This window comes from Bos grunniens, chromosome X (genome assembly GCF_055505025.1).
Source record: "Bos grunniens cultivar Pamir isolate PY7600 chromosome X, Bosgru_T2T1.0, whole genome shotgun sequence".
In the NCBI taxonomy this organism is placed as follows: domain Eukaryota; kingdom Metazoa; phylum Chordata; class Mammalia; order Artiodactyla; family Bovidae; genus Bos; species Bos grunniens.
The window spans coordinates 91,718,414-91,744,975 of NC_141194.1; the positions used below are offsets into that span (position 1 = coordinate 91,718,414).

Sequence of the window (26,562 nt, forward strand, 5' to 3'; positions counted from 1 at the left end):
GGGAAGCAATAGACTTTTGTGTCAGTTATATCCATATAACTTACAACCTTGACATAGATGCTTTTTAGTTCCAGGTGCTTTTTTTGTTGGTTCTTTCAGATTTTCTACATAGAAAATCATGCAATCTATGAATTTTCTTGTCTACTTCATTTTTAGCTGGGAGTTCTAGTATAATGTTGAAAAGGAGTGGTGAGAGAGGAGATATGGCCTCATTCTTGATCATAGTGGGAATGTTTCTAGTTCCTCACCACCAAGTATGATGTCAGCTGTTGGCTTTTTGCAGTATTCTTTATCAAGTTGAGGAATTTCCCCTCTAGTACTAGTTTACTGAGAATTCTTATTATAAATGGGTTTTGGGTTTTGTCAAATGCTTTTCCTGTGTCTACTGATGGGATCATGTGTTTTTTCTTCTTTAGCCTGTTGATATGATGGATTTCATTAACTGCTTTTTGAATGTTGAACCAGGAAAACTGTCACTTGGTTGTGGTATATAATTCTTTTTCTCCATTGCTGGATTTGATTTGCTAATATTTTGTTGAGGATTTTGCATCTGTGTTTATGGGAGATATTAGTCTGTGGTTTTCTTTTAATGTCTTTGGTTTTGGTATTAGGGTAACAATAGCCTCATAGAATGTGTTAGAAAGCATTCCCTCTGCTTCAGTCTTCTAAAAGAGATTATAGAAAATTGGTTTAATTTATTTCTTAAATATTTGATAGAATTTACCAGTGAATCCATCTGGGCCTGGTGCTTTCTCCTTTGGAAGGTTATTAATTATCTATTAAATTACTTTAATAGCTGTAAGTTTATTCATATTTTCTGTTTCTTCATATATGAGTTTTGGCATATTGTGCCTTTTTAAAAAATTGCCAAAAAATTCGGTCCTTTTCATCTAGGTTATCAAGTTTGTGGGATATAGTTGTTCATTATATTCCTTTGTTTTCCTTTTAGTATTCATAGGATTTGTGTTGATGTCTCCTCTTTTATTTCTGATATTAGAAAGTTATATCCTCCCTTTTTTCTCTTCCTCTTTACTTTGAAAATATTAACATTGCATGTTTGCTGTTATGTGTACTTATTTCTGAGCTTCCCTGGTGGTTCAGACTATAAAGAATTTGTCTTCAGTGCAGGAGACTCAGGTTTGATCCCTGGGTCAGGAAGATCCCCTGAAGAAGGGAATGGCTACCCACTCCAGTATTCTTGCCTGGAGAATTCCATAGGCGGAGGAGCCTGGTGAGCTACAGTACTTATTTCTGCACTCATCTGAAAGTCTCCTTTTCTACACAAATATATTTTTCAGTAATATCTTATTTTATAATGATTCTCAAGAAATGGAATTCACAAAAGGGCCTGATATCCTATTTGTTTATTCATTTGTTTCCCTTCCCTAAATTAGGTATAATATCAGTTCATAGTTCTTTTGTTTTGAGAGCAATATCATCCAGTGATATAGATTGACTAATTGATAGTTATGAACAACAGTCAATTTATATTTAAAAAATGTCAGAAACCAAATTTTGTTTTAGTTTATTAACCATTAAATGGTTCTGTAATTTTCAAGGAAAGTATTTTGAAATGAGCATAAGACAATTGAAAGAACCATTTAGAAAAGTTTCAACTATACCGTGAGGCATTTTATCTGGGCTTCTGCTTGTAGATATGAAAGAATTCCCTAATTTATTTAGTTTATTTTCAGTGGGTTAGTCCTGGTGATACAACAAATTCATATAAACTCAAAATTTGAAATAAAGCTTTAGATATTATAATATTAGCATGTTTTATAAATGGGAATTGGAAAGGGACATCTGTATTTTTCATGTATATTTTAAATCCTAGGTCTTACTTTTCTCCTTAGGGAACCCTTACTATCTTAGGGAACCCAAGATAGTCAGTATTTTACTTTAGAAATATTTCTGTGAAAAAATTATAAATTATGGCCTACAGTAGCTAGCATTAAACCTTTGGAATAGAAAGCAAGGTTTATTTATAAATTTGCAAATTCTGTGCTGTGCATTTTAATAACAGTGTTCTTTAAGTGTTATCTTTACACATATGCATTTCTTTCTGTGAGTATCCCTGAACTGGTATGGATAACTATGAGTTAATTTGGCTGATAGCATCAAGTTCTGAGAGTAACCAGGGTCTAACAAAACCTCTTTTCTAATCCACTGACAAGCTGTATGATTTTGACTAATTTATTTATCCTCTTTGCATCTTCTTTTTACTCCTATACAAAATATAGATGATACTTACTCTGCACTTTTATTCTGTATTATTGCCAGAATTAAGTAAAATAGGAGATATGGAAACACTTGAAAGATGACAAATGTGTAAAATTGTATGTGAGGCATTGCTTCAACATTACTGTGAAAGCCCTTGGCTCATATTGAGCCTGAACATGTTCCTTGTTCTCCTCAGGATGTAGATGGAGGACAGAAAAAAAAAAAAAAGTACAATTCCCATTCTTGCACACTCATCAGTCTGCCTTCTCAAATTTGCAAAGCTCTGGTTGTACCTAATGATAGAAAAGTAACATTTTTAGGTCCCCATTGTGGGAAACATTTTAAATAGAACTGGCCTGTGGCATTTTTCAAAATAAAATCTAAATAATTAGAGATTGTTAGTGGGAACTGTGCCAGGGCGAAATTACACAACTAATAAAAATCAACCTGAGTCTCTGGTATAAACCTAACAGAAGCAGAAGATATTAAGAAGAGGTGGCAAGAATACACAAAAGAACTATACAAAAAAGATCTTCATGACCCAGATAATCACGATGGTGTGATCACTCACTAGAGCCAGAAATCCTGGAATGTGAAGTCAAGTGGGCCTTAGGAAGCAAAACTACCAACAAAGTTAGTGGAGGTGATGGAATTCCAGTTGAGCTATTTCAAATACTGAAAGATGATGCTATGAAAGTGCTGCACTCAATATTTCAACAAATTTGGAAAACTCAACAGTGGCCACAGGACTGGAAAAGGTCAGTTTTCATTCCAATCCCAAAGAAAGGCAATGCCAAAGAATGCTCAACCTACCACACAGTTGCACTCATCTCACACGCTAGAAAAGTAATGCTCAAAATTCTCCAAGCCAGGCTTCAACAGTACATGAATCATGAACTTCCAGATGTTCAAGCTGGTTTTTTTTTTTTTTATTTTAGAATAATTTTAATTGAAAGTAAAATTAGTCTGTCCTTATCGTCTTCTAATTATTTTTTAAAAGACATAAATTTCTATTTCATTTTTCTTTACATAATTTTCTTGATTCTCCTTTTTTTTCCAAATTCTTCCAACATCCATTTAGCAAACCTGGAACATAGCATTCAAAGAAGGCTCTGACTCTGTTATCTCAGTTTATATTTGTAATCTCTCCTGACTGCTAAGGGTTATAATTTCTGTTTTGCAAGGCTCTGCTGGGGTACAAATTGTTCTATATAATGATCCTTACTAAGAAGCCAAAAGTCAACACTTCAAATGTCATTATTCTCATATTGACATAAAACTTTTCATTAAAAATGTCGTGTGTCCCTCAGTTTGCCATATTAAAATGCAGCAGTTCAGTTCAATAAATCCTAACATAATAGCAAGTTTCAGAGTCTATTCCCTGCTGATTTTTTGTTTGTTTGTTTTAGGATCATTTTTTTTTAATTTAAATTTATTTATTTTAATTGGAGGCTAATTACTTTACAATTTTTGTATTGGTTCTGCTACACATCAACACAAATCTGCCACGGTGCACACGTGTTCCCCATCCTGAACCCCCCTCCCACATCCGTCCCTGCACCGTCCCTCCGGTCATCCCAGTGCACCAGCCCCAAGCATCCTGTATCAAACCTGGACTGGCAATTTGTTTCCCATATGACACCATACGTGTTTCAGTGCCATTCCCCTAAATCATCCCACCCTCTCCCCCTCCCACAGAGTCCAAAAGACTGTTCGATACATCTGTGTCTCCCCTGCTGTCTCGCGTACAGGGTTATCATTACCATCTTTCTAAATTACATATATATGAGTTAGTATACTGTATTGGTGTTTTTCTTTCTGGCTTACTTCACTCTGTATAATAGGCTCCAGTTTCATCCGCCTCATTAGAACTGATTCAAATGTATTCTTTTTAATGGCTGAGTAATATTCCATTGTGTATATGTACCACAGTCAAGCTGGTTTTAGAAAAAGCAGAGGAACCAGAGATCAAATTGCCAACATCTGCTGGATCATGGAAAAAGCAAGAGAGTTCCAGAAAAACATCTACTACTGCTTTATTGACTATGCCAAAGCCTTTGACTGTGTGGATCACAACAAACTATGGAAAATTCTTAAAGAGATGGGAATACCCGGCCACCTGACCTGCCTCTTGAGAAATCTGTATTCAGGTCAGGAAGCAACAGTTAGAACTGGACATGGAACAACAGACTGGTTCCAAATCAGGAAAGGAGTACATCAAAGCTGTATATTGTCACCCTGCTTATTTAACTTATATGCAGAGTACATCATGAGAAATGCTGGGCTGGATGAACCCCAGGCTGGAATCAAGAATGCGGAGAGAAATATCAGTAACCTCAGATATGCAGATAACACCACCCTTATGACAGAAAGTAAAGAAGAACTAAAGAGCCTCTTGATGAACGTGAAAGAGGAAAGTGAAAAAGTTAGCTTAAAGCTCAACATTCAGAAAACTTAGATCATGGCATCTGGTCCCATCACTTCATGGCAAATAGATGGGGAAACAGTGGCTGACTTTATTTTTTTTGGTCTCCAAAATCACTGCCAATGGTGACTGCAGCCATGAAATTAAAAGATGCTTGCTCCTTGGAAGAAAAGCTATGACCAACCTAGATAGCATATTAAAAAGCAGAGACATTACTTTGCCAACAAAAGTCCATCTAGTCAAAGCTATGGTTTTTCCAGTAGTCATGTATGGATATGAGAGTTGGACCATAAAGAAAGCTGAGCACTGAAGAATCGATGCTTTTGAACTGTGGTGTTGGAGAAGACTCTTGAGAGTCCCTTGGACTGCAAAGAGATCCGACCAGTCCATCCTAAAGGAAATCAGTCCTGAATATTCATTGGAAGGACTGAGGCTGAAGCTGAGACTCCAATACTTTGGCCACCTGATGCTAAGAACAGACTCATTTCAAAAGACCCTGATGCTGGGAAAGATTGAAGGCAGGAGGAGAAGGGGATGACAGAGGATGAGATGGTTGCATGGCATCACCGACTCAGTGGACATGAATTTGAGTAAACTCCAGGAATTATTGATGGACAAGGAGGCCTGGCATGCTGCAGTCCATGGGGTCACAAATAGTTGGACACAACTGAGCACCTGAACTGACTGAGCTGAACTCAGACTGTCAGGCAGCCTTGATCACAGCTGCCCCAGGTCAGCAATGGAGAAACAACAGTACTCGTACGAGGACTTGTCTTGAGTTCCTGAGACACTGGTCATCATCACAGACTTCATACTGGCACTTTGTCGGCTGAGAAGCAATTTATAAGCAGCCTTTTACATGCTAGAGACTAGAGCAAGAGTGAATTCATACAGAGCCCTGGTCAAGATATTTTGCAGGTAAGGTTAGAGAAGGAGAAGGAGACAGCAGAGGATGAGATGGTTGTATGGTGTCACCAACTCAATAGACATGAGTTCGAGCAAACTCCAGGAGATAATAGAGGACAAAGGAGCTTGGTGTGCTATAGTCCATGTGGTCACAAAAGAGTCAGACACCACTGAGTGACTGAACAACAACAAGAAAAACAAGAGTTAGAGAACATTTCCTCCTTTGGACTCTCAGCCATCCCCAGGGTGGATTCCCTGCCCTCATCCTCATCTCAAGTTAATGAAGGTGCTGCTGGGATGACCTACATAGTGTATACTTTGGACAGTTTGAAGAAGGAACAAGAAGTTTTGCCTAGGGGTCTGGGCTTTATTGTAGAAGATGTTTGTCTAAGAAACCTGCAGAAGACTGAGTGGCACTCTTACTAACAACTTGACCTCCCAAATTCTGACCTTTGCCTGGTAGCTAGTATTCACAGTACCTGGAACTTCCTTATTGCCTTAGTTTGCTTTCTCTTGATTAACGTCTTTTTGTGCCTAAGGCAGTATATCTTTTTCATCCTTTCAAACCTTCACAGTGTACTGGTACTAGGCCTGTTGCCTAACTGACTTCTTCCAGATTCTTTCTTCTCAAGTAGCACCCTAGCCCAGTGGTATATCTTAACTCATTGCTGTCAGTGTGTTGTGTTTATTGTATTAGTGATGGTTTGTAAATTACCACATCACATACAAATTATAATTATTATTTATTAACAATATGTGTTTTATTAGTCACTCAGTTATGTCTGACTCTTTGCAAGCCCATGAACTATAGCCTGCCAGGCTCCTCTGTCCATGGAATTCTCCAGACAAGAATACTGGAGTGGGTTGCCATTCCTTTCTCCAGGGGATCTTCCCAACCCAGGGATTGAACTCGGGTCTCCTGCATTGCAGGCAGATTCTTTACTGTCTGAGCCACCAGGGAAGCCCATTAACAGTATATGTACCAATTAATACTAGCAGTAATAATAATTCTAATGACAGTTTATAAAATCACTGCAGATGGTGACTGCAGCCATGAAATTAAAAGACACTTACTCCTTGGAAGAAAAGTTATGACCAACCTAGATAGCATATTGAAAAGCAGAGACATTACTTTGCCAACAAAGGTCCGTCTAGTCAAGGCTATGGTTTTTCCAGTGGTCATGTATGGATGTGAGAGTTGGACTGTGAAGAAGGCTGAGCGCCGAAGAATTGATGCTTTTGAACTGTGGTGTTGGAGAAGACTCTTGAGAGTCCCTAGGACTGCAAGGAGATCCAACCAGCCCATTCTGAAGGAGATCAGCCCTGGGATTTCTTTGGAAGGAATGATGTTAAAGCTGAAGCTCCACTACTTTGGCCACCTCATGCGAAGAGTTGACTTGTTGGAAAAGATACTGATGCTGGGAGGGATTGGGGGCAGGAGGAGAAGGGGATGACAGAGGATGAGATGGCTGGATTGCATCACTGACTTGATGGACGTGAGTCTGAGTGAACTCCAGGAGTTGGTGATGGACAGGGAGGCCTGGCATGCTGCGATTCATGTGGTCACAAAGAGTCGGACACGACTGAACGACTGAACTGAACTGAACTGAACTGAACTGATGGGCCAGATGCTGTACTATGTGTTTTATATTTCTTTAAAACCTAGAGCAGAGGTCAGATATTATATATTATTTAAGATCTGGAGAGGTCAAATATTATAACTATTCCAACTGAAAATGGTAAACTTATTTTTACTTAAGTTTGTATAATAAAAGGAACTTCCTTTTCCAACTTCCAATGGAACCACCATCAAGGATTTCTTATCCTCATTTTTGAGGTGAGGAATCGGAGACAGAGATGTTGCATAACTTGTCTGAAGACAGAGTTAGTTGAAGGCAATGGCACCCCACTCCAGTACGCTTGCCTGGAAAATCCCATGGATGGAGGAGCCTGGTAGGCTGCAGTCCATGGGGTCGCTAGGAGTCAGACATGACTGAGCGACTTCACTTTCACTTTTCACTTGCCTGCATTGGAGAAGGAAATGGCAACCCACTCCAGTGTTCTTGCCTTGAGAATCCCAGGGATGGGGGAGCCTGGTGGGCTGCCGTCTAAGGGGTCGCACAGAGTCAGACACGACTGAAGCGACTTAGCAGCAGTAGCAGCAGTGTATCTTAGCTCAAAGCTCATGGTTTGTAATGAAACCACTAAATTATATTGGTCCCTTATTTAGTCTACCCTATTTTCTCCCCAGGATTAAATATATTTGGGATAGTAAGCTCCTTTCATGGAACTGGACATTCTATTTCTATTGTTGAGACTGCTGATAAACAGCACTCATTCTCTGGGTTTGTAACAAAGTAATGGTAAGGTATTTAACAAGTAAGTCTCTTTCACCTATATGGATGGACACCATGGAACAGATATGATCAAAGTCTGTGACATTAAGAACTGTTTATAATACATTTACATACTTAACAGAGGTGATTCCCTTTCTTCTTTGTTTATTACTTTTTAAAACTGTGACCATTTATCTTCCTTGCATTCCCTCTACCTACTCTAATCCTCCCTGTCTCCAAGATACAACCATTATATATTTTTTTCTTTACTGGTATTCTGATACACAAAACTTGGCTAATCCTTACCCTGGTGATACAATAATATCTGCAAAATTATCCTGAATCATATTTAAACAGGGAATAGGATATTTGACCAGCCATATACATGAATCTGTAGAATGGGAATAGAGGTTTAGTACCATAAGTGTATGTCTATGTGTACCAAGTCATGTCCAACTCTTTGAGACCCTATGGACTGTAGCCAGCCAAGCTCCTCTGTTGGTGGGATTATCCAGGCAAAAATACTGGAGTGGGTTGCCATTTCTTCCTCCAGGGGATCTTCCCAACCCAGAGATCGAACCTGAGTCTCCTGCATCTCCTGCATTGGCAGATGGAATCTTTACCACTAAGCCACCTGGGAACCCCCTTACTACCATGAGGTTTATGCCAAAGTAGAGCAGAGAATGTGTCTCTTGAATACATACCTTTTAATCCTCACACATTTAATCAACTAACATTTGCTGAGTACTTCTATCTATTAACTTAGATCCCAGGAATAGAGTGATGAACAAGAGCAACAAGTTTGCTTACACTTAACAAAAAAGCACATGATAGAAAATTAAAGAGAAGGGCAAGTATAAAAATCTGTGGTTCAAATAAGCTTAGGATATTCAACAAACAGAGAAATGCCATTGTGACTTCACCCTAATTGAGTGAAGTACAGAATGTTATGATAGGCCACATTATGTAGGGTGTGAAAGAAAGCAAGGAGCCACAGGCATGTTTAGCACTGCAGTAGTGAGATGGTGATGGGCGGGGAGGCCTGGTGTGCTGTGATTCATGGGGTCGCAAAGAGTCGGACACGACTGAGCGACTGAACTGAACTGAACTGACTGATTGAAAATGGAGTCAAGAAGAGCCACATTTTACCTTATGGCTGAGACTTTAGAAAAGAAAAATTCTGGTGGCTCTAACTTCATGTCTATTAAAGAAGCTGTCAATCATCTAAGGATTAAATGTTCTTGCATTTATATTGGCCTATATTTTACCCTTTTGGTTCTAAGAACCTATACTGAGGAAGAGAGAAAGACAGTAGCTGACAATTGACATTGTATAATGGGTTTACAGCTGAACATCAGAATGGGAATGCTTTGATAGAATCTTCAGATGACACAGGTATCACATAGTCAGAGTTCAGTTCGGTTCAGTCACTCAGTCATGTCTGCCTCCTTGCGACCCCATGGACTAAAGCATGCCAAGCTTCCCTGTCTATCACCAACTCCTGGAGCTTTTCAAACTCATGTCCATAGAGTTGGTGATGCCATCCAACCATCTCATCCTCTGTCATTCCCTTCTCCTCCCACCTTCAATCTTTCCCAGCATCAGGGTCTTTTCAAATGAGTCAATTCTTCACATCAGGTGGCCAAAGTATTGGAGTTTAAGCTTCAGCCTCAGCCCTTCCAATGAATATTCAGGACTGATTTCCTTTAGGATGGACTGGTTGGATCTCCTTGCAGTCCAAGGGACTCTCAAGAGTCTTCTACAACACCACAATTCAAAAGCATCAATTCTTTGGTGCTCAGCTTTTTTTAGGGTCCAACTCTCACATCCATACATGACTACTGGAAAAACCATAGCTTTGACTAGATGGACCTTTGCTGGCAAAGTAATGTCTGCTTTTTAATATGCTGTCTGCTGCTGCTGCTAAGTCACTTCAGTCGTGTCTGACTCTGTGCAACCCCAGAGACAGCATCCCACCAGTCTCCCCTGTCCCTGGGATTCTCCAGGCAAGAACACTGGAGTGGGTTGGCATTTCCTTCTCCAATGCATGAAAGTGAAAAGTGAAAGTGAAGTTGCTTAGTTGTGCCCTACTCTTAGCGACCCCATGGACTGCAGCCTACCAGGCTCCTCTGTCCATGTGATTTTCCAGGCAAGAGTACTGGAGTGGGGTGCCATTGCCTTCTTCTAATATGCTGTCTAGCTTGGTCATAGCTTTTCTTCCAAGGATCAAGCGCCTTTTAATTTCATGGCTGCAGTCACCATCCATAGTGATTTTGGAGCCCCCCAAAATAAAGTCACTCACTGTTTCCATCATTTCCCTATCTATTTGCCAGGAACTGATGGGACCAGTTGCTGTGATCTTAGTTTTCTGAATGTTTAGTTTTAAGCCAACTTTTTCACTCTCCTCTTTCACTTTCATCAAGAGGCTCTTTAGTTCTTCTTCACTTTCTGCCATAAGGGTGGTGTCATCTGCATATCTGAGGTTATTGATATTTCTCCCAGCAATCTTGATTCCAACTTGTGCTTCATCCAGACCAGCATTTCTCATGATGTACTCTGCATATAAGTCAAATAAACAGGGTGACAATATACAGCCTTGATGTATTCTTTTCCCAATTTGGAACCAGTCTGTTGTTCCATGTCCAGTCTGACTATTGCTTCTTGACCTTCTTACAGATTCCTCAGGAGGCAGGTCAGGTGACCTGGTATTCCCATCTCTTTAAGAATTTTCCAGTTTGTTGTGATCCACACAGTCAAAGGCTTTGGCATAGTCAATAAAGTAGATGTTTTTCTGGAACTCTCTTGCTTTTTCAATGATCCAGTGGATATTGGCAATTTGATCTCTGGTTCCTCTGCCTTTTCTAAATCCAGCTTGAGTCCTTGCCTGTAATTAACTTCCCTAGAAATCCAAGTAGCAGTCATTTTGTTAAAGTTAGTTTGTAAACCCAATGGGCAGCTGCCATCTGCACTCCTGTGTTTTGTTCGGTGTCTGACATATTGTGAAATTTCAATGAGTACTAAGCAGTACAAATAGTAACAATTGTGAGGCCATCTTAACATTATTGGTTGGCATGTGAATACCATTTATCAGGATTGTTATGACTTAGTTGTAGAAGCACTCGGTTTTGAAGTAACCCTGGCACTTGGTGTTTTTTAACAGAAGGTATCCCTTGATGTTTAGAATAGATATGATTCTGAAATGTCACACCAAGAAATTTACAGTTTATCTCCTGCTAAATCTTACCAGGCTGCTTCTGATCTCGTCCTCGTCCTTTCCAGTTTTCTTTTGTATGGTCGATATCTTCTGGAATTCAGGTAGAGTAGGTTAAGGAAAAGTTATACATGGGGAAATGAAGGCAGAATTGAATTCCATAAAAGCCCTTGTGTTATGAGTTAATCAATGGCCAACTTCTAAAGCGGCCTTATGGCAAAATTCAATGTTGAAATTCCTTTATAATTCTAATTTTGGTGGATAAAATTAATCCACTCTACTTGGATTTGTTCTCTTAAGTGCCCAGAATTTGACCCTTGCCATATCTCAGTAAACAACTTAAAAAGCTGTGTGAGTTAACAGGTATCTCCTGTATGTTGATCTGGCTTTTGGTATGTATCCTGTAAAAGAAAATGTTAGTAGCTTAGAAAACAATTGCAAAATTCACAATCCTTAGAATACCCATTAAGGTACTGGTCATAAAAGCAAACCAGAAATGACTATAGCCCTAGTTATAGACTTTCTTTTTTTTTAATATTAATTTATTTTAATTGGAGGCTAATTACTTTACAATATTGTATTAGTTTTGCCATACATCAACAAGAATCTGCCACGGGTGTACACATGTTTTTTAAAATTATATTTTAATTGGAGGATAATTGCTTTACAATGTTGTGTTTGTTTCTGCCATACAACAGTTTGAATCAGTCATGATCTATCTCCTCCCTCTTGAGCCTCCCTCTCTACACCTCTCCCACCTCTCTAGAGGTGGGAGTGCCAGGCTAGGCTCCCTGTGTTGTATAGTAGCTTCCCATTAGCTATTTATTTTATACATATATATATATATATATATATATATACACCTGGTAGTATATATATGTCAGTGCTACTCTCTCAATTCATCCCACCTTCCCCTTCCCCTGCTGTGTCTACAAGTCCATTGTCTACATCTGCATCTCAATTCTGTAGATACTTTCATATATTTTTACTATCAGATTGTCAGCATAGCAATATTTAACACTAGAAAAGAAGTCTGACTTAAATTTCAGAAGTTGGGTACATCTGCTCTATGTACTGATAGCTATGTAGCTGTTTCATGGTCACAGATAGCATTTTGTTTTATATCTTCCTGTCAATTAAAGTAGAAAACTTTCCTGTGTTGTTTCCATGTTTTTTTCTGATTTCTATGCAAGGTCCTAAATGGAAAAGTCAATACTCTTGAAATATATACAGTACAAACGTAGTTGTAAACACCCAATAAAGTCATTTTGCTTTTTCTCTATTCCTACAGAAACTCAACATATTGCATGAAGGTGTCAATGTCCTTGACTGTTGCAGAGAATGAATCAGGTCTGTGCTATAATAGCAGGATCCGCTATTTGGAAAAATCCGAGGTCACTAAAAGAAAGGAGATCTCCTGTCCAGACATGGATGACTTTAAAAAATCTGATCAGGAGCCTGATGTTGTGTGGTACAAGGTAATTCAGCATGATGCATTCTTTACCTTATGTCGATAGCTGCATTGGGGAGAGAAAAAGGGAAAGATTTTATTTTGAGTTTTTGGTATTAGATATTTCACTGAGAAGTATCAGAAGACCCACAACTAAATAATTCAGAGCTGTGATTCCTATATATTTCTGGTTTTCACGTACATCCATCAGCAAGTGTCAGAAGCAATCCCAGCTTCCCCAAAGACTAGAAATGAGGAAAATAGCCCTCAACCCCAACTCATGAGAGCAAGCAGGAAAAAGAGTGAAAATTTAAGCAACTCATAAAAGAAAGTATTTGAGGGACATAGAAATATTACTGTTAGGACAAAGGTCCATCCTTACAAATAATAGCGCTTACAAAAAGTAGCAATCGTTATCATGGTCTATGTTGTGAAAGACACTGAAATCAGTGCAGAGGAGAGAAATGGGCCCAGTGCAGGATTTGTGAATACTGGAAATATGGGGATCTGTAAATAAACCACAATCAAAGACTGCGCAGTTGAGTGTTGAATGATGGAACTATTTACAGAGATGTGGTTAGGGTTAAGGGAAACAAAAAGGGAAGAAGCTGTGAATTACCCCTCCTATGCCTGGCAAGGGGAAAGAGCTGGGTCCATGGAACCTGGAAAGACCAGAGCAAGTTTTCCAGGGCTGTGGCCTTAGAGGAACATATGAACTGTGGAAGACAGAGAGGAAGTAGACAGGATGGAAACCCTAACTCCTCTTAACTCCCACCTTCTGGTTTCCTGCTAGTGTCTCCCCTGTCATCATGAGAATTCAAACAGAATTCAGAGGGCAAACCTGGGAATAGAATCAAATAGTCTTCAGCTTCTCTGGGCGTAGAATAGGTCAGAGAAGGGCAGAGCATGGATTGAGGGGAGGAAGCAGAGAAATAAACACATGGTATTCCAACTATGATATTCTGGCTGGGAACCTGGGGTGCCGTGGTTCTTAAAAGAGAGTGATCAACTGCTGCCACCTCTGAGCCACACTGGTTGACACATGGTGCAGTTTTGTATCATGGCCAGAGGTGACCAGGACTTCCCAGGTGATTCATGGTAAAGAATCTTCCTGCCAGTGCAGGAGACACAAGAGATGCAGGTTTAATCCCTGGGTTGGGGAAACCCCTAGAACAGGAAAACCCCCTAGAGTAGGAAATGGCAACCTACTCCAGTATTCTTGCCTGGAAAATTCCGTGGAGAGAGGAACCTGGCAGGCTACAGTCCGTGGGGTCACAGAGAGTCAGACTCAACTGGGCACGCACTGGCTGGCTGGCTAGAGGTGACCAGGAAGATTTTCTGCAAAGGAATTGTGTACATTATTGCAACCAAACACACACTGATGGTGCACGTTGTTTCTATAGGATCTGACAGACTCAGTTCCCAGGAAAGCCTAAACCCTAGCTCCTACAACTGTCATGAGCTTTTACATTTGGAAGTCTGTATTCTTGCTTGGGAAATCTGTGGACAGAGCAGCCTGGTGAGGGCTACAGTCCATGGGGTTGCAAAGAGTCAGACATGACTGAATACACACACACACACACACACACACACTCCTACCATCTTCATACCTGGGGGAACTTATCAAGCGATGACAACAGCATGTCCTGAAATAGAACCTCATGTCTCTTTGTGAATAGTCATTCTCCGTTTTTTCCTGAATATTCTACCAGATAAAAAGGAACATGATGCTCATTAAGCATAAATATAGAATATCCATATTTAGTGGGACCCTTCATGCTCTCATCAGCCTTTTCAGTATTTCTTAATCACTTACTATGTGCCATTCACTGCAGTAAGTTTGGTCTGTATGTTATCTCAATTAAATCTCATTCATCTTTGTGTGGTGGGCACTATTATCCTCATCTAATAGAGAAAAACTGAGTATTAGAGGAATGTTGAAACTTGCTCAAAGCTACTAAACTAACAAAGCCTCATTTTATAGTCAAGGCAGGGTGATTCCAGAGTCCATTCTATTAATCACTACCCTCTCCTGCAATAGGCTTAGAGCTAAACCCAATCTCAATTGCAGGTACTTTTATAAGACAGAGAAAAAAGGTTTTATTTCAATTTTATGGTTCCGAAAGGGAGGTAGACTAGCTCAAGAGTTAGCAAATATGAGTAAAATCCATGTCAGGAGTTTTCTCTTATAATGTTCATTCTATCACATCTTTTATCTTTCCACTAAATTCTTTCTTCCCTTCTTCACATCTCTAGACATCACCATTGTCATTGTATATCAAAGCAGTTTTTTTTTCCCCTGGGAAGAGCTAACCCTTACTCTTTCTTAGAAATGGACTAATGATGGTGAGGCAAAGGGTTTTTCCACTTCTGTCTGGATAACATTTAATATTTCTATAACCTTTTTATAATTGATAATAATCATAATTATGAGTAACATTTATTAACTACTCACTATATGGCATATTCTATTTTAAGTGTTTTATATGGATTAATACAGTTTCTATATTCTTAATCTCTACTGTCCTAAGTAGATATTATGATTTATCCCTATTTTACAAAATAAATGACTGGAGATTAGACAAGTTAAATTACTTTACAAAACTCACACAGCAGTTTGTGACTTGCAGTTTGGCTCCTGGACCCTTCCACTCACCCACTATACAAATGGGTTAGGATGAAAAATTAAAATAAAAAGTTACAGAACCTCTGAAGCTCCCAATGGTGTTGTTAACCCCACTTATCACACAGGGTTTCAAGTAAATCCTTGAAAAAATGTATTGTATTGGAAAAAATTTCCTTTTTAGCCAATAATTCGATAATCTGCCTTGCTTGCTTTGCAATCTGTACATTTCCTACCAGACTGAACATGAAGTGATTTTGCTCTGATCACAGCAATGAAAAGAGGATGACACACTTCTCCAGAGTTAATTCTGATGCATATACAAGGTTAGAAATGTACAATGTATTATCTCCAGTGTTTTGACAGTGCAAAGTATATGTGTTGCATGATCCTTTTCTCAGTCTTCTTTTCAAATATATATGTAATATTTAAACTTATTTCTTTTCCAACCATCCTGTTATGGCAGGCCATTGAGGACTATTCTTCCATGGCTGCACCTAGTCACAGCTGGACAGGAAGGTAGAGATGGCTCCTTTGCTACTGGGGTGTGTTCAGAAAGATGAGTGAGTAGATCTATCCTGGTTGTCCTTGGAATGTAAAGAGACACGTGTTAGGGGTCTGAAAGTCCTTTATCTGAACTCTTTTAGTTAGCAAAAAGAAGTGAAAAGAGATGCTACACTTTTAGCACTTCCTCTTGATGCTATGAATGGGCTTAGATATTAGAACAGAACATACAATGATGTCAGTGCTTTTAGAAATATTTTTGAAATGAGAGGTAAAGATTATTTTCTTTACTGAGCTAAGAACACTAGGACAACCTAATTATTCACTGAGAACACTTGACACAAGAGTGTAGAGTCCCTTTATCCCATCTCTAAACAAAAGAATTCCCTAACCTTAGTAGGACATTAGCGATGAAAATACAAATACATACCTTAGGGTAAAACACACATCTATGTAATTAGTTTCCTCAGTTGATAAAAGGCTGATGTTAATGTGGTCAAAGTTTGAATCCTTTTCCTTACCACAATTATCTTAATTTCAGATGTTTGCCATTGGTTATAAATGGAGTGGATAAGGGCATCATAGATCGGTCAGTTTAATTCATTCACTCATTTATTATATATTTATTGGGTACCTACTATGTGCATGTTGATATCTAATTGATTTTTAATAGCTGCATCATAGTTCATAGGCAAGATATAAACTTGGCTTATTCAACCATTTTTCAGATGTATATTCATTTTTTTTCCTAGTTTTTTTTTAAATAGTCACAGTATTTTAAAAAAATCCTTGTAAACATATCCTTCCATTCATGACATACAAGATAGGAATGATCTCTATCAGTACTATTGTTCAACATTGTTTTGGAGGTTCTAGCTGATGCCATAGGAGAAGGCAATGGCACCCCACTCCAGTACTCTTGCCTGGAAAATCCCGTGGATGGAGGAGCCTGGTAGGCTGTAGTCCATGGGGTTGCTAAGAGTCGGACATGACTGAGCAACTTCACTTTCACTTTTCACTCTCATGCATTGGAGAAGGAAATGGCAACCCACTCCAGTGTTCTTGCCTGGAGAATCCCAGGGACGGAGGAGCCTGGTAGGCTGCAGTCCGTGGGGTCGCACAGAGTCGGACATAACTGAAGTGACTTAGCAGCAGCAGCAGCTGACGCTGTAAGAAAATTAAATGAATTATATAAATATTGGAAAAGAAGAGACAAAATAATCTTATTTTTCAGATTTTGTAACAGTATACCAAGAAAACCCAAGAGACTAAACATAAAAAATAGAATCAGTGAGATCATTTGATAAGGTAGCTTAATAAAAACATACAAAATATTTAATGATTTTTATTTTTGTCAGTAATAATTAGACATGTAAAGGAAAAAATGAAATTGTCCCATTTATAACAATAAAAAAATCTATGAAGCATTTTGGAATACCTTTAACAATTATGGGAGGAAACCTATATAAAACTATAATTTTGTTAAAGGACATAAAATATTGTCTAAATCAATGGAAAGGCAGAGCATGTTTCTGCATTGGAAGATCTCAAAAAAAAGATCAGTTATTCCCAATATCATATAAATAATGAATCCCATTTGCTAAAATATGAATTTTTTAAAAATTAGACAACATAAACATTATAAAATTCATATGTATGTATGAATGTATCAGCTTTGCAAATGAAATTTCAGAAAAAAATCATTAATGAGAGAGGACTTATTCTAACTGATATTGAAATTACTACAAAACAATATCAATTAAAATAATACGTTTAAAAATGATAAATAGATCAGTTGAATAGAGAATCCAGAAAATAAATTATGTATATATGAAAATTTAGTGTATAATAACATTTCATTACATGAGTGTGGAGGAGGAATAATAGCTCATTACAAATATATGTGTGTTCTCAGTTGCTTCAGACTCTTTGTGACCCTATGGACTGTAGCCCACCAGGCTCCTCTGTCCATCAGATTCTCCAGGCAAGAATACTGGAATAGGTTGCCATGCCCTCCTCCAGGGGATCTTCCTGACCCAGGGATCAAACCCATGTCCCTTATCTCTCCTACATTGGCAGGCGAGTTATTTACCACTAGCGCCATCTTTACCACTTATCTTGCTATACATTCTGATAATTTTCCTTTTTTCTTGATGCTAAGTTGGATAATACAAAGTTTTATTTTTTATTTTAATTTTATCTTGTAGTTCAGTATAGTTGATTTATAAAGTTGTGTTAGTTTCAAGTGTACAGCAAAGTGGTTTGGTTATACATATACATATCCATTCTTTTTTCATGATACCTATCAATTCATTTTCAAATTCTTTTTCCATATAAGTTGTTGCAGAATGTTAAGTAGAGTTCACTATGCTACACAGTAGGTCACTGTTGATTATCCATTTTATATATAATGATGTGTGTATGTTAATCCCAAATTCCTAATTAATGCCTCATCCTACTTTCCCTTTTCGTAATCATGAGTTTGTTTTCATAGCCTGTGAGTCTATTTCTATTTTCTAAATATGTTCATTTAAGTTTCCCCTGAAAAATCAGCTGATAACCTTATGGGCATTTCCTTGTATGTTATTTGTTGCTTTTTCTTTGTTGCCTTTAATATTTTCTCTCTAAGTTTAGTCAGTTTGATTAATATGTGTCTCGGCATGTTCTTCCTTGGATTTGTCCTATATGAGACTGTCTGTTTTTCCTGGACTTGAGTGTTTCCTTAGCCATATTAGGGATGCTTTTGGCTTCTACCTCTTCAAACATTTTCTCAGACCCTCTCTTCTCCTTCTGGGACCCCTATAATGCTCATGTTGCTGTGTTTGATGGTGTTCCATGAGTCTCTTAGACTCTCCTCTTGTATTTTCACTCCTGTTTTCTTTATTCCATTTCATGGCAGTGATTTTCACCAATCTGTCTTCCAGTTCACTTATTTGTTCTTCTGCTTCATTTATTCTTCTATTGATTCCTTCTAGTTTATTTTTCATTTCAGTTATTGTATTGTTCATATCTGTTTATTTGTTCTTTAAGTCTTCTACTTCTTTGTTAAACATGGCTTGTATCTTGGTTTGTGCCTTCATTCTTTTTCCAAGATCTCTATTCTGAATTCCTTTTCAGGCCGATAGCATATCTCCACTTCTCTTAGTTATTCTTCTGTGTGTGTGTGTGTGTGTGTGCAATCTTCCTGGTGCGAATGACTGGTGCCTGCTCGCTGGTGGATGGAGTTAGGTCTTGTCCCTGGTGGGCAGGGCTGTGTCAAGAGACATGTCCAGAGGTGGCTGTGAGCTCATGATGACTTTAAGCAACCTGTCTGTTAATAGATGTGGCTCTGTTCCTACCCTGTTGGTTGTTTGGCCTGAGACATCCCAGCATTGGAACCTGCAGGCTGCTTGAATGGGGCCAGATCTTGGTGCCAAAAGGGTGACCTCTGGGAGAGCTCATACTGATGAACATTCCCTGGGGCCTCTGCACCAGTGTCATTGTCCCTGCAGTAGGTCACAGCTGACCCCTGCTACCCCAGTGAAGTGAAGTCTCTCAGTCGTGTCCAACTCTTTGTGACCCCATGGACTGTAGCCTACCAGGCTCCTCCGTCCATGGGATTTTCCAGGCAAGAGTGCTGGAGTGGATTGCCATTTCCTTCTCCAGGGGATCTTCCCGACCCAGGAATCGAAGCCGGGTCTCCTGCATTGCAGGCAGACGCTTTACTGTCTGAGCCACCAGGGAAGCTACCCCGGGAGACCTTCTAAAACACACCGGTAGGTCTGGCTCAGGCTCCTATGAAATCACTGCTTTGCCCTGGTTCCCCATGCATGTAAAACCTTGTGTGCACCCTCCAATAATGGAGTATCTGTTTCCCTCAGTCCTATAGAGCTCCTGTACTCAGGTCCCACTGGCCTTCCAAGCCAAATGCTCTGGGGTCTCTTTCTCCTGACACCAGACCCCTAGACTGGGGAAACTGACATTGGGCTCAGAACTTTCACTCCTGTGAGTGATCCTCTGCCATATAATTATTTTCTAGTTTGGTCACCCACTTGGCAGTTATGGGATTTGATTATATCACAGAAGTTTCCCTCCTATCATCTCATTGTGGCTTATTTGTCTTTGGATGTATTAATAGAATATGCTTTTTGATAAGTTCTAGTCTTTTTTGTCAATGGTTGTTCAGCAGTAAGTTGTGATTTTGTTGTTTTGTGAGAGGCAGTGAACTCAAGTCTTTTTACTCCATCATCTTGTCTCCCAGAAAATCCTGACAATTTTCTTAAAGAGGGAGAAAGGTGGACTTTGCAGACCTCAAAATACCACAGCCCAATTGACCAACACATTTTTTGCTAAAAAAATCGTTTAGCAAAATTCTTGGGGATTTTGAATTCCTTTTAAAAATGTAATATGAATATATGCCTTATTTTGTAACCAGAAAATTACATTGCATCCTTAAAATCTTAATCTATTTTACTAGAATTTTCAAAGATACTTTTATCCAGAAAGAATAAGCTAGGAATACCAGGAAGGCTTCAGTTTTGTGTCCCCTAAAACCACAGGAAGTGACACAAGGTTTAAGACCCATTCATCCTTGTTTTTATTTTTAGGTATGGTATTAGTCATGGGAAAATGGTTATTTACTATTTGCAAATTATAAAAAATATGGATTGTTGTTGAGGAATGGGTATTTGATATATGCAAAAAGCATCAATATTTGAGTCTGGAGACCTGGATTCTGGTCATTATTATACCATTAATGTGGATGAGTAATTGGATGCCCTTAGGCCTCTATTTCCACCCATATAAACTAGATTTAATAATGTCTGCCATATATCTCTGGAGAAGGCAATGGCAACCCACTGTAGTACTCTTGCCTGGAAAATTCCACGGGTGGAGGAGCCTGGTAGGGTGCAGTCCATGGGGTCGCTAGGAGTCAGACATGACTGAGCGACTTCACTTTCACTTTTCACTTTCCTGCATTGGAAAAGGAAATGGCAACCCACTCCAGTGTTCTTGCCTGGAGAATCCCAGGGACGGGGAAGCCTGGTGGGCTGCCGTTTATGGGGTCGCACAGAGTCGGACACGACTGAAGCGACTTAGCAGCAGCAGCAGCCATATATCTCAGACATATTTTAAAAATCTAATGGCCAAGATCCTTATTTGATATTTTGCTGCTATTATAGAAAGGGAAATGTTACATAGGATGGTGGAAATAAAGTTACCCAGGACATCTCAAACTCTAATTGGGAATTTAAGATTGAGGGTTTTTTAAAAGTCACATTATTCTGTATAACCTACAACGTAAATTATATCCTTTTACTTGTGCAATTTGATGTGTTTTGATGAATATATATGCCATAAACAAGATAGAGGGCATTTCTAGCATTCCAGTTTTATCCATGTCCTTTAGTATTCGATACTTTCCTCCCAGCCCCAGTCTTCACTAAAAAGATATGTTTTCTCTTCCAACGGTTTTGTATTTTTCCAGATTGTCATATAAATGGAATAATATGATATGTAGCCTTCTGTGCCTGTCTTCATTCACTTAGTATAATAGATTTGAGATTACTCTGTGTTGTGGTATATATCAATAGTTCATTCCTTTTATTGCTGAGCAAGAGTCCAATATTCTGTTGTAGAGATGTACCACTGTTTAACCATTCATGCATTGATGACCATTTGCTTCTGTATTTTGGTGATTAGGAGTAAAGGTTTTAAAGGTTGAGTTTTGACTGTACAATGTCTGGATTTATCAAAATGATATGTTTTTGTCAACTTTTATAATTTTTGACCTGTTTTTCTCTAATTTAACAGGAGTTTGCTCTTGATCTTTCCTAAACTGTTATAAGAATCCAGGCTTAAAGGGGTCTTCCTATATATCCTTAATGACATTAATAACATTCAAGAGATAAAAACAGATCAAAGTTATTTAAAGCTGTTTAAGCAATGTATCTTAAATAATCTGACTACCTTCTATATATCCATTAGAAGATCTTTTAGAAATGCACATTCCATCATAGTATGCCACTACTAAAAGCACTCCAATGACACTATAAACACTAAAAAGTTAGTAGTTTTTTTGTTGTTGTTGAGTATTTACAGAGCCTTACAATCTGTCACACATGTTTATTCATTAGCTAATTCAGTTCTTAGAACAGCTTTATGTGATAGGTTATACAGTGATGGAGCTAGAATTTGAAACTTGACAATGTGCAAATATCTTAAAATGGAATTTAAATATCTGAGCTTAGACTACTCAGTGCCATTCTCAAGAGATCAAAGCTATTCATATTTTTTGCCATTCCATGCTTTTTCACATCTGAGTGCTTCTACATACATTATCCCCTCTATCCAGTATGTCCTGCTTGCCTGCCTTTTATATGTTGTTCAAAACTCAGCTCATGTGCTTATAGTAGGCTACCTGCACACCAAACCTCTCTGTTCATGCCCAGTCTGGTGTAATCTTGGATAATTCAGCAGTAGAATGTTTTCAAATAATTCTTCTGTTCCTTTCTCCCTTTCTTCTCCTTTTGGTATTACCATTACTTTTATGTTGCATCTTATGCTATCATCTTCCTTCCTGTAATATAGGAAAGATAGAGAAGACTGGAGCTGACTATTTCTTCCCCCACTTTAAAGGCTAGAGGAGACTGTATTCCAGGTCTTTCCTGGGCAGACTCTTTGGGTATATTTCAAAATGTTTTACTTTCCCCATCCTTTGTCAGAAGCAAGATTTTTCTCTGATCTTCACGCTGAGAACCTGATGGGGCTCCTGGGGGTGAAACTTACCAAAGTGTGGGTCACCCTCCAAGATTGGGTGCCCATGGATTTTTATTTCTTAAGCTAGTTCACATTTAGTCTACATAAATTAGTCAATTATTCTTTAAGTGTTCCTACCTGTTGCTGGCTCTTGAAGCTACATCTGCTCCCAGTGAACTGCTATTCTTTGTATCCACATGTCTCTTCAGTTTCTGGGACAGTGGCTTTTACTGTGACCTCAGTTACCTGATGGAAATAAAAGAAGTTATTGAGTTTCAGGTTGTTCGGCAATTTTCTTGTTGTTAGGATAGTAGCAACAACTTCCAAGTCCTTTGTATGTCAGATAAGAAACAGTAAATCAACTCTTTCTTTGGAATGACCACTTTGGATTATCTTTTGAAAGGTCTCCAGACTCCTATAGAAATATGAATGACACTAACTCCTAATACTTATTAACATATCCAGATAGATGTGTATGTAATCTGAAAGCTGGATGCTGAGGGTAATAACAATAATAGAATAATTTGCTATTGTTCAGTCACTAAGTTGTGTCTGACTCTTTGTGACTCCCACCCCACCCCCTCCATGGACTGCAGCACGCCAGGCTTCTCTGTCCTTCAGTATCTCCCAGAGTATGCTCAAATTCATCTCCACTGAGTCAGCGATGATATCTAACCATCTCGTCCTCTGTTGTTCCCCCCTGCTCCTGCCTTCAATCTTTCCCAACATCAGGGTCTTTTCCAGTAAGTCAGCTCTTCATATCAGGTAGCCTAAGTATTGGAATTTCAGCTTCAGCATCAGGCCTTCAAATGAATGTTCAGGACTGATTTCCTTTAGGATTGGCTGGTTGGATCTCCTTGCAGTCCAAGGGACTCTCTCTTCAGCACCATAGTTCAAAATCATCAATTTCTTGGCACTCAGCCTTCTTTATGGCTAATATTTATTGTGTGGTTTTTAACATGTGATTTAACATGCTCTGTGTTAGAGAATTTATATGCATTGCTTCATTTAATTCCAATAATTACCCCTATTTAGTATAATATTATTCGGAGACACTCCAGTACTTTTGCCTGGAAAATCCCATGGATGGAGGAGCCTGGTGGGCTACAGTCCATGGGGTTGCTAAGAGTCAGACATGACTGAGCGACTTCACTTTCACTTTTCACTTTCATGCATTGGAGAAGGAAATGGCAACCCACTCCAGTGTTCTTGCCTTGAGAATCCCAGGGATGGGGGAGCCTGGTGGGCTGCCATCTATGGGGTCGCACAGAGTCAGACACGACTGAAGTGACTTAGCAGTAAATATTATTATTATCACCAACTTTTTAAAATATAAATTTATTTATTTTAATTGGAGGCTAATTGCTTTACAATATTGTATTGGTTTTGCCATATATCACCAACTTTTTAAAAAATAGATGAAACACCTGAGACTTAGATTGGTTAAGTAGCATGCTCAAGAACATATAACTTGAGATTACATCCCAAGTATTTGAATATGGAATTTATACTGAACCACTGTGGAGGTACCAACTTTACCATTAGGACTGTGAAGATAGAGAAATAGAGCTTTTGAGGGGGAAAGCTCAAAAGCTTTCTTTTGAGAAACAGAGCTAGGGAGGGGAAAGACTCCCTGCAGTGGGTTATCCTAGGCATTTGGAGTGCAAGTGCAAAATTGATACCCAATTCACCATTGTGTTCCTACCTCTTCAATCTTTAATGTGTAAAGAAAGTTCTGGTTTCCTTCAAATTGTTAGGCAGAAGCCTAGGTGGCTCTGTGGAATATTCCAATCTCCAGAGGAAAGGAGAGAAGTTGGGTCTGAGGGAATGGGTGCTAGGTATTTGAAGAGCACCAGTGTTTATGTGATTGCCTTATGGTTGCACAGATGCTTTGTGTCTGTACTTCAGAATCAGAATAAATATTTAAATGACTCTTCCTGGTATTCTTACTATGAGAAATGAGTCCTGTGCTCTAAAAAGAACTGAAGTAACCATGCCTAACAAATGAAGCTGATGGAAATACACCTGTGGGTGTGATGATGCTCTCTCAGAAACAGACTGTGAATGTAGTGGGGAATATTTCAGTATGGGAACTCCAAGATCCAAATGTGACTGGCAACTTCAAGGGGCTTGGTCCATGGATGTTTCTTTTGAATTTCATAGGCTCCCAATATAGCAACTGTTGGCAAGTGACATATGCCATTTGGGAAGGCTAGGAGGAATGGAAGGAAGCTGGGATTTATATTTTTTTCCCTTTTTTAAAACTTTATTTATTTTTAAAATGATTGATGATTGCTTTATAATATTTGTTTGATTTCTGTCATATATCAATTATTTATTTACTTGGCTGTGTCAGGTCTTCATTGCAGCATGCAGGATCTTCATTGTGCAGGGTCTTTTGTTGTGGTGTACGGACTCTGGTTGTGGTACAAGGGCTCAGTAGCCGTGGTGCATGGGCTTAGTTGCTCTGTGGCATGTGGGATCTTAGTTCCCCAACCAGGGACTGTATTCCTGTCCCCTTCGTTGCAAGGCAGGTTCTTAACCACTGTACCACCAGGGAAGTGCCAGAAAGCTTCACTTTGAAGGTTGATGTTGACTGAGCAAGGATGTCCTATAGCAAACTGTTCTATGAAGGGGCAACTGGGCCACAAACTGAAGCTGTTTATTAAGCTTAGGGACCTCCAGCCAAACAATGAAAGCTTCCAGTTGATGAAGTTCAATTTGATGATCTCAAAGGCATTAAATAATAGAGGAATTACACACTGAAAACAATATCAGGGGTCTGTTCACATTCCAAACTCTGGTTCTTTGTCCTTGCCTCAGATAAACAACCATCTTGAGACTTGATCTATATGCTGCCCACACTTTGTCTCCCACCAGGTTGTCAGAATAAAACTAAACAGGTCTGGGGGGGAGTGAAGTATGATAATGTTGTCTGTCCAATAGGAAAGAGATGATGGGGATATTAGGGGCAAGACAAAAGCAGCGACAGCAGTAAGCTAGCAGCCAGTCGCTGGGAAGAGATGCTACAAAGAATGGAGTAAAAAACCTGAAGGACTTCTGAAGTTTGATATAGGCATCTACACCTGGGTAGGAGCCAATGAGATAACTTTGTGAAGGATGGCTTGGTCAGTGTAGGATACCATCTATAAGGCTCTTCTGAACAAAATACAGTTTCTCTACCTACTTGCTAGGATTAGTTTTAGAGTGGCCTGTTAGGAGCTATACATTGTCAGTGGGTGAAAGTGTTATGTTGCTGAGGAATGGTTAATCAATAGTGAAGATTTGTTTTTACTTGATTAGTCCATTAGCGCCAGTTTTCACGAAGCAGAGCCAGAGGTTTAGAGGAGATATAATCCAGGATTGCAAATCTTTAGGGATGGAAAGCGTTCTTTGTGCTGGATGACCACTAAGTATAGTGTCACCTGACAAGAGTGTAATGAATAAACTCTAAGCCTCTTGATTCTGGCTGCTCATATGGTAGTGTATAGTATCCCCACATAGTAAAAAACTGAGACCTACAGAAGTTAAGCAAATTTTTCAATCTCAGAACTTGGGTGAACCCTAGATTTTAAGCTAGAGCCATCTTGCTCTGAATCCACTTTGCCTTTTCATGTATACTACATTGTCCCAGAACGCTGGAGACTTGAAGATAACATTTCCCTATGCCACGGTTTTTTTTTAAAAACTCTATTGGGTACAAAGAATCCTTTACAAGGCTAGATGACAATTTGAAAAGTATTTGGGACTATCTGTGTCTCTCCCAAAGAACATGTGAAGATTCCACGCTATTCATCAGGAGTTATTTTGTAATTCCTGTACACTCTTTAAATATTAATTCGTGGGGGAAAAACAAAGCAGTATGCAGAGAAAATGAAAATAGAGCTAATTGCACATGGACTCTCCCCAAAAAATGACATTAGAAAATGAAGCCATTTGTCTTTGAATGAAATGAATGTGTGAACTCATTTGCCTGCCCCTATTACTGCTATGTGAAAGTGAAGCGGCTCCATTTTCATTTCCCTTTCCTATCAAAGTTCCCAGAGGGACAATATTTTTGTTTAATGACCTTCAGAATGATTCTTTAGAAATCTGAGGCTATCAGAGTTGGAAGCAATGCGAAAATAATTGTGGATTATTACTGTATGA

At 38.9% G+C, this 26,562-nt stretch overlaps 1 protein-coding gene across 3 annotated transcripts in view; it reads left to right on the plus strand.

Annotated features, from left to right (window-relative positions):
- IL1RAPL2 (interleukin 1 receptor accessory protein like 2) overlaps positions 1 to 26,562 on the plus strand; it is a 1,180,425-nt gene that overhangs the window by 648,237 nt on the left and 505,626 nt on the right. For all 3 annotated transcript variants that reach the window (XM_086387975.1, XM_086387974.1, XM_086387976.1), the window contains exon 4: positions 12,390 to 12,576. In XM_086387975.1, the coding sequence (XP_086244101.1) occupies positions 12,390 to 12,576 (187 nt within the window). The remainder of the gene's footprint in view (positions 1 to 12,389; positions 12,577 to 26,562) is intronic.